The sequence below is a fragment of the Cyclopterus lumpus genome, chromosome 3 (assembly GCF_009769545.1).
Source record: "Cyclopterus lumpus isolate fCycLum1 chromosome 3, fCycLum1.pri, whole genome shotgun sequence".
Classification (NCBI taxonomy): Eukaryota; Metazoa; Chordata; class Actinopteri; order Perciformes; family Cyclopteridae; genus Cyclopterus; species Cyclopterus lumpus.
This window is the reverse complement of record NC_046968.1, coordinates 25,348,051-25,356,290: the sequence shown is the minus strand read 5'-3', so window position 1 is coordinate 25,356,290 and position 8,240 is coordinate 25,348,051. Positions and strand designations below refer to the sequence as shown.

General features: G+C 42.6%; 1 protein-coding gene across 1 annotated transcript; it reads left to right on the top strand.

Annotated features, from left to right (window-relative positions):
* Positions 1-1,392: 1,392 nt before the first annotated feature.
* On the top strand, positions 1,393-7,861 carry LOC117728590 (immunoglobulin superfamily containing leucine-rich repeat protein 2-like). The gene is made up of 2 exons (XM_034529283.1): positions 1,393-1,592; positions 3,179-7,861. The coding sequence occupies exons 1-2, from the start codon at positions 1,587-1,589 to the stop codon at positions 5,330-5,332; spliced, it is 2,160 nt and encodes a 719-aa protein (XP_034385174.1). The 5' UTR covers positions 1,393-1,586; the 3' UTR covers positions 5,333-7,861.
* Positions 7,862-8,240: the final 379 nt, after the last annotated feature.

The following is an 8,240-nucleotide window of genomic DNA, read 5'->3' as shown; positions in this document are numbered from 1 at the left end:
TAGAACTTCAGGGGCCACAAAACTCCAGCTTTACTTTTTAGCACAACATTTAAATTTGTTTGGGGAATATACACAACTGTAAATGTTTAAAATGGACCCTTTTTGAGGCAATAAAGAGCTCACACACAAAAAGAGTGTTGAGTTTTATAATCTAATTTGCAAATTGGCACAGTCAACCTTCAACAACGTCTCAAGCTTCGAGAGCCCCCACTCCTACTAACAGAAAGATACTTATATAGAAATAATATGTGGTCACCGTGACATATAGTCAAACAGCCTGCCGGTGCATCTTACATCAGTTCAAAGATAGGACAGTTTAGCCTTTTGTGCTGCAGACAGAGAAATAATTGTATTATTCAGTTTGGTATAAAGGAGACATACTGTATGATGCTAATTTTCAGGTTCATATTTGTATTTTGGGTTTCTACTACATGTTTACATGCTTTAATGTTTAAAAACTGTCTGTCTGTCTAACTGTTTTAGCGCCTGTCTCTTTAAGCCCCCCACCTGAATCAGCTCAGTCTGCTCTGATTAGCTTGCGAGGCAAAAAATATGGTGCACTTTTGCAAAGGTATAGTTCCCAAATCGTGGGGTCTTATTTCACAGTGTGTGGGGATGGTCCCCCAGAGCCCCAAATGTATACAGCTATGTTCGCAAGCAAGTTCTTCATGACATGTTTCCTTTAAGACAGTTCTGATCTTATGCAGAAAATAACATATTTCTAAATCGTGTGTTCCAGCATTTTAAAACATGCATATGGAGAGGAACACGTTTACACAAAGCTGTGGTTATGTTGTTGAATACTGAATCACTGTATTACCCCCTTTAATGTAAACATATTGATTAAGTCTCATATAGTTTGTATTTTTACTGTTTGTAATCTCTTGTATACTGTTGTTATTTATAAAACGTTTTAGTTGTTAAAGACTTTGTATTAACAGTAGTTATTTGTATTGGTTATATTTCTGTTTGATGGTATTATTATTGTTGTGGTTGTTGTTATTATTATTATTATTATTAGGCAACAATCAGTAATGATGGTCATGTTAAAGGTCGTTTCCCCTTTAATTATTTTTGGGGGAAACGTCAACGTTGTTCTGTCCAGAGCTGTGATGAGGGGAGAATGAGAGGGGAGGAGAGGGGGATATAGGATGAGGAGGGGGGGACGATGAGGGGAGGAGAGAGGAGGGGAGGATGAGAGGGGAGGAGAGGAGGAGATAGGATGAGGAGGGGGGGGGACGATGAGGGGAGGAGAGGGGAGGGGAGGGGAGGAGAGGGGGAGATAGGATGAGGAGGGGGGGACGATGAGGGGAGGAGAGGGGAGGGGAGGGGAGGGGAGGGGAGGGGAGGAGGAGATAGGATGAGGAGGGGGGGGACGATGAGGGGAGGAGAGGGGGAGATAACTCAGTCAGACCAACAATCACCGACAGCAGAAACTCCGCAGCGGGCTCGCAGCTGCTCGCCATGTAGCGGCAGACTACGGACACGCAGGACAACGGACCCGGCTGCAAACTTGAAAAGCAGCATGTACCCCGAGCTGCTGTGACTGGAAACACCGACCGACATAGATATATAGATATATATTTATGCAGGTAAGCATGTCACCCAGCTTTCTCCTGACGCGGAGGTGAGGGATCTTCTTTCCTTTTTCTCCATCAATTATTCACGCGCGACCCTGCGTCGAGGTCTTTTTTTTTTGTATTATTTAATTGTTGTTGTTGCGGGGATTAGGGATTACTTTGACAGCGATGATGTTTTGTTTCGTGGATGGACAGAGAGAGAGAGAGAGTGGGCTCCAGCGGTGTGCGTGCCACGCCTTTCAGCACCAAGGACAGAGCCCCGCAGGCAGCTGCGCAGTTTGAGACCAGAAGCTTTTCCCAAATGACACCACATACATATCTAGAAATAAAACACGCACTTATACTAATGAGCCAAACGAGGGCTTCGCCAGAGCTTCAGCTGAACTAACATCTTAATCTATGCGCCAGTGTTTTGCCCTGTTTCCCCAGACACCACAGGGTGCATGGGGCGGGGGGGAGGGGGGCGGTATTCTTCAGTCTGACAGCACTCGCTGTCACTTGTCAGTGCAAGAGAATAAGATTCACATCAAAATGTCAACAGAAAGAATTACAGGGTGTGAGGATGAGCAAATAAATATGAGTCAGCCCTTTAATTATGTGGCCCAGAATCCCCAAATTGCCTAAAAGGGCTTCACAATCTGTGCAGCATGTAACATTTTCTATCATTATAAATAAAATTAAAAAAACAGAGGAATTATCGTTCTTTCAGGGCAGGCGGTCCAAAATAAGAAAAATTCCTGTAAGGAAATTTATATTGATAATATTAGGTAGATCGATGCTAAACATCTATGACAAATATGGATGTTGGGAGACGTCAAACCAGTGAAAAGCTGTTAAATTGGCCACAGTGGGGCTTCTGCATTCTTCACATTGACAAAAGTAGCTGCTCTCTTTATTCTGCAGTAAGTAGGTCAGTTTTTATCATGCAGAGAAAAGATCAAATAGACAAAAGTGTTTTAAAATATCCTCACTTCCCACTTGCCATTCAGATAGTTTTTCTTCTCTAGGTATTGTGACATCTGTGACTGAGATTTCTCAATATGGTGGAAATGATGTATTTAGGTTTCCTGGGCTCAAAGAAATCGAGTAAAATCTCTGGCTGATGCTCGAGTCTGCCTTGCAATGTACCTGCAGAATTGCACACGTTGTTTTGAATGGTAGTGGGTCAAGACTATGAATCAATTCATACATCAGACACATATCTGCAAAAGCCCCTTAGTTTGATTATTTGTGAATTTGTCTCGTGCAACCATTGAGTATATCATGTTTTTAATTTAGTCACAGCTCCCTGGGACCAGCTAATTATTGAGTATCCAAAATATGTGTATAGTATGAATTTGAAAAGGAGCGTGATTTGTCTCCTTTATTACTAGAGACTGAAAAATATGATTTCTACTCTCTTTGGAGGCAGCTGGTCTAAAATTAGTAGACTAGCTCTGACACTTCTGTAAGGTCTTTATTTTGTAACTGTGCTTACTTCACCAAAACCTGTGTGGTATTTATTTTTATTTCAAATTGCAATTTTTTTACTTTTCTTTTTTTTGCATTTTGTTTAATCCACTAATCGGTTGCTGGACTGTGTGGCACTGTTTTTACAGGAGCAGAAAATGGCCGCCGCAGACGTCCTGCGCTTCACTTTGTGGCTCACCTCGGTCTTCGCCGCCGGACTCGGATGCCCGGAGCTCTGCACCTGCTCCGATAGACACGGACGCCATTTTGCTGAATGCTCCTACAAAGACTTAGTGGAAGTCCCGGGAGGTTTGCCTCCCAACGTGATGACTGTGAGTCTCTCCGCTAACAAGATCACTGTGATACCAACGGGGAGCTTCGACAATGTCACCCGGGTGACGTCGCTGTGGATGGCCCACAATGAGATCGTCTCCGTCGAAGCAGGGACCCTCACGCCTTTGGTTCATCTGTGTAACTTTGACATCAGCCACAACGTGATCGTCGACTTCCCTTGGGACGACCTGCAGAACCTCACGAGCCTGCAGCTGTTGAAGATGAACCACAACGAGATGGTCCACCTGCCGAAGGACGCCTTCGCCAACCTCAAAGACCTGAGGTCCCTCCGACTCAACAATAACAAATTCATAACTATAGCTGAAGGGACGTTTGACGGTTTGGTGTCTTTGTCCCACTTGCAGATTTATAAAAATCCCTTCGCATGCACCTGCTCCCTCGACTGGCTCAGAGACTGGATTTCAACGACGACTATCTCGGTCCCCGAGCAGACTCTGATCCTCTGTGCAACTCCACAGAGACTGAGAGGGGAAGTGATCGGGACATTGCCAAAGTGCACGAGCGCGAATGTGACGATACGAACCGAGCCAGATATTCACGACGCGACGTTCTATGAAGGGAGCGCATTGGTCTTGACCTGTGAATTCACGGGAAACCCAAACCCTCTGGTGATGTGGAGTATTCGGAGCAAAAGTCAGAAGCAAGAGCTGGTTTTGTCCTTCATGGACTCGTCAGAATCAAACGAGGACTCCCTACCGTCTTACGATACCATCAACGTCTTTAAAAATGGCACTCTCGTCATTTCACACCTCAGGAAGGAAGACGGCGGCAACTACAGCTGCTCGGCCACAAATGAGTTTGGAAGAGCAGAGGATTCGGTGTCAGTGAAGGTGGTGGCTTCAACTGAACCAACGCTCGCCAAAAAAAGAACCACGACGCCCGCTTTCACAAAAACGCACCCATCTGTAGAGCGAACGACGCACAGAACGTCTATTTTGGACTCTCTTGGTATCCATGATGTAAAGAGAAAAGACATGAGGAAAATTGGACCCACTTTCCAGCCCACTTTGGAGATCAAGTCTCCTGAAGAGGCCAAAACGTACCCATCGCGAGCGAGTACATGTGGCTTGACGGCTAACACCAGATACATCTCTAGCCACGTCTTTAACGGGAGTTTGGATGACATCAAGCAGTACACATTTGACTTTGGCGTCATTGCACTAGTGGTGTCAGAAACAGAGGCAACAGTCCGGCTGAATCCTTTCCTCATACCCAGGCACGCCGGCGCCAACGCCGCCACATCCGATGAGCGCTCCTACATCGACAGCGAAGAGCGTGACAGTCTTTCGGACGTCTCTGAAAAAGCCAATTCAAATGGCTTGTACCTGTGCGTCACCGGCGACCGCAGACACTCGGCGGTGCAGTGGTCGAGGATCAAAGATGGAGTCAACACGTATCTGTTCAGCAGTTTGCGCCCCGGCACCAACTACTCCCTGTGTCTGACCTACAGAGGGGACGACTGCGAGGTCCAGGTGCTGTTCACCACCAGGCGGAGGGTACCTAACCTGCTCATCATCATCTCCGTCAGCATCTGCCTCCTCACCGTGTCCACCGTGCCTCTCCTCGGCGCCATGTGCTTCCACCTGGTGTACAAATACCGCAGCAAGACCTACAAGCTGATCCTGAAGGCCAAAGGCCAGTACCACATGGAGAGGAATCTCACCGCCAACTTTAACATCCGCGCACCTCACACCGAGTCCCGGAGGAAGATTAACGGCAGCCAGCTGGACGAGGAGGAGGAAGAGGGGGAGGAGGGGGGGGAGACGGAGAGTGGGGATGGGGAGAAAGAGGCGGACACAGAGGAGAGTATCATGACCGAGTCCTTTTCTTTGTCTCAGTGCCGCGGGAATTTAGACAACTGTGAGGTTGAGTCAGAGTATAGTGACAGGTTGCCGTTGGGAGCTGAAGCAGTGAATATTACAAGCAGCTCCAAATATCCAAATCAGTAATCGTCGACATCATTCGCTGTTTTACTTTTTGCGTGTGATTTTGAAGGGTTGTGTTCGTCAGTTCGCCGGGAAGCGACTTGTCGATCACAAAGTTAGCCACGCCCCTAAGCATACTCTGCTTTATTGTCTAAATGGGACCATAATTTACAAAATTAACATCATACTGTATTGAAGAAGTCTTCTCACAATCGATTGATACCAGAAACTTATTTTTTCAATGTTTTTTTAGTTAATAAATCAAGTAAGAAGTAGAGTCATTCTCTCATAGACTTCTATACAATCTGACTTATTTCTGCAACCACAGGAAGCGCCCTCTGGTGGTCATTTGAAAGATTGCACGTTTAAGGCACTTATGCATTGGCTTCACTCTCTTCAGGCCACAGCCGCCTCTTTTGAACAGTCGATGGGTAAAACATAATTGTAGGTTTAGGTTCTCTTTATTCCTTCGAAGGCATCCCAGACATATTGCTTTGTTCCACCTTTATCAGACTCAACATACCCTGAGCTGCATTATTCAGTCACTAGACGGGCTACCAGCAGCTAGACTGTATCGATCGTCACTGGATGTTTTACAGAGAAACGTTTTAGTGAAAGCTGCAGCTGTTTTTTTGCATTCAAGTCCACTTCTGAAAAACAACTTCCATAAACAACACTAGAATGCCAAAAATAGAACCAGCTTGTGTTCCAGAGAGAGAGAGAGAGAAACTGGATCTGGTCATCAAAGTAGAAACAGCTGGCACAACATTAGAGCATTCAATATCTGTGCAAAGTTCATAAAATAAAGTAAAAATAAATGTTAAGATGTCCTCTGTGATGCGTTTCAGGGCTTCCTCAGAGCATGAGTAGTGTTCAAACAAATAGTTTAAAGATTAAGGAAACAACACTTATTTGCTTTGAAGCAGAGAGTTAGATGAGAACATAAATACAACTAAGTAAATATGCAGCTTCGGCTAGTTAGCTTAGCTTAGCACAAAGACTAGAAATAGAGATAATCAGCTAGCTTACTAACAGCGTCAGCTGGCTTTCTAAAAAGCACATAGAAAGCGCACAGCTTTACCACAGCTGCGCAATTCTCTTTTATTTTAATAATAGAAGATGCAAAGAAATTACACATAGTGATAAACAATCGTGGGAATGCACGAACCAGATACAATATTAAGAAATCTCCTGGTCATGTTATTTGGTCCAGCTGTCTACAGAATGTCAGTAAACTTTGAAATATCCAAGTATTAAAATACATCTAACGAGCAAAAGAATACTTTCACTGGGTGGAAATGTGGCCCTTTATATTTGTATTTAAAGCAGAAAAGGGCAACAACACAACAGTGCGGTGCAAGTTATCGCAAAGCAGGACTGTTTGCACACTTTCCAGTTCATCAAGATTATTATTTTTAATTAGAGGACTCAAAGTCCGTGAAAACTTCAAAATCTCTGGTCGGCTAACATTATAAAGGACATAATACAGGTTAATAAAATTTTATTTTTATGGATACTGCTGCTCGAAGTTCGAATTTGGGGCTACTAATGTAGGAAAAGATAATTTTCACAGCTGAAAAGCATAACTTGCACTTTAATGTGATGTTGTCCCCCTGTTTTGTTTTAAATACAAAAATAATTATCCATATCCATTTTTAACAGGTATTCAGTAATGGTATCGAAATACATATTTGAAGTTACCCTTCCAACCATGGAAATAAAAAAATTGAATTAAATTAAAAAAACTGATACAAGGGGACTTTAAGTATATCCAGCTTTAAGTCAAGTTTGTCAGTGAGATATCGATCTTAAAGCTGCAAATATTTGATTTGCTGGCATGAATGAATTGAAAACTAAAATAAACAATACGTTTGTTTATTGTTTATTTTTTCGTACTAGTAGAAGTTGTCTGCCAGAACAAAAAAAAACATACAAAAAGTATCACTCTACACATGTTGCCTCTGTCTATTTATTAAAAACCTGTTCCTAATAAGAAGCGAATGAGTGAAAAGAAGAGCACACAAAACCTGTCCCTGATTTCTTTTTACAACAACAAAAGGACACGTAAAAAACCAAATGTAACAAAGGTATAAATGAGCTAACTGGTAGTCAAATATACTATAATTGTGCTGTTGTATTAGAAGTGCATTAGCTTGAAAATACAGAAACGTAATCCTCTCAAACGAGTTTAAATGTTTAGAAAAAACGGTGTTGTTTCAAAGTGCAAAACACCATATAAGACTATACACACTACGCTAAAACTGTTAGCTCCGTATTATCCACAGAGTCTACTGCATACTGTGTGTAACAAGCTCCTCTGAGTGAGTGTGTGGAGTCACTGCCTCGTATCTGGGTCATGTGTCCATCCCGTTGCCTTCCCCAGAGTACTGTGTTAGAAGACCTGCATGCTAATGTCTCTCCTGTAAATACATATTTTCTGTTTTATACCCCTGTATTAAAGGAAGCGGTAGGTCTTTACCAAAGTGTTAAATATCCTGACTAACTCTCCTCATCCTATATGTGCCTCAATAAAGTTTTGACAAAGGGATACTGAATGATTGCTCATCTGTCTGTCTTTCTTTTGCACACCTTTAGATTAATAATTAAACATTTGAGTACGATAGATATAATTAGCAGATGAAATATTAAGGTATGGCCAAAGACGGAGGGACAGACAATCCAAAAACTTGATGCCTCGAGGCATAAAAGACTATGAACCAATACAGTACAGAACAATTGCAAATATATTTATATGATATATTGCTATTTAGTAGTTGAAAATGAATGCAACTCTTCACGCTATTCAATAATAGAACAATAAATTCCCTTTGATGCATTTATACATTTTATTATAATTTTTAAATGGGATACGGATGAAGTCATGAATTTAGCAACATAAATACTTTCTCGTCAAATGTTATGAAAACATAAA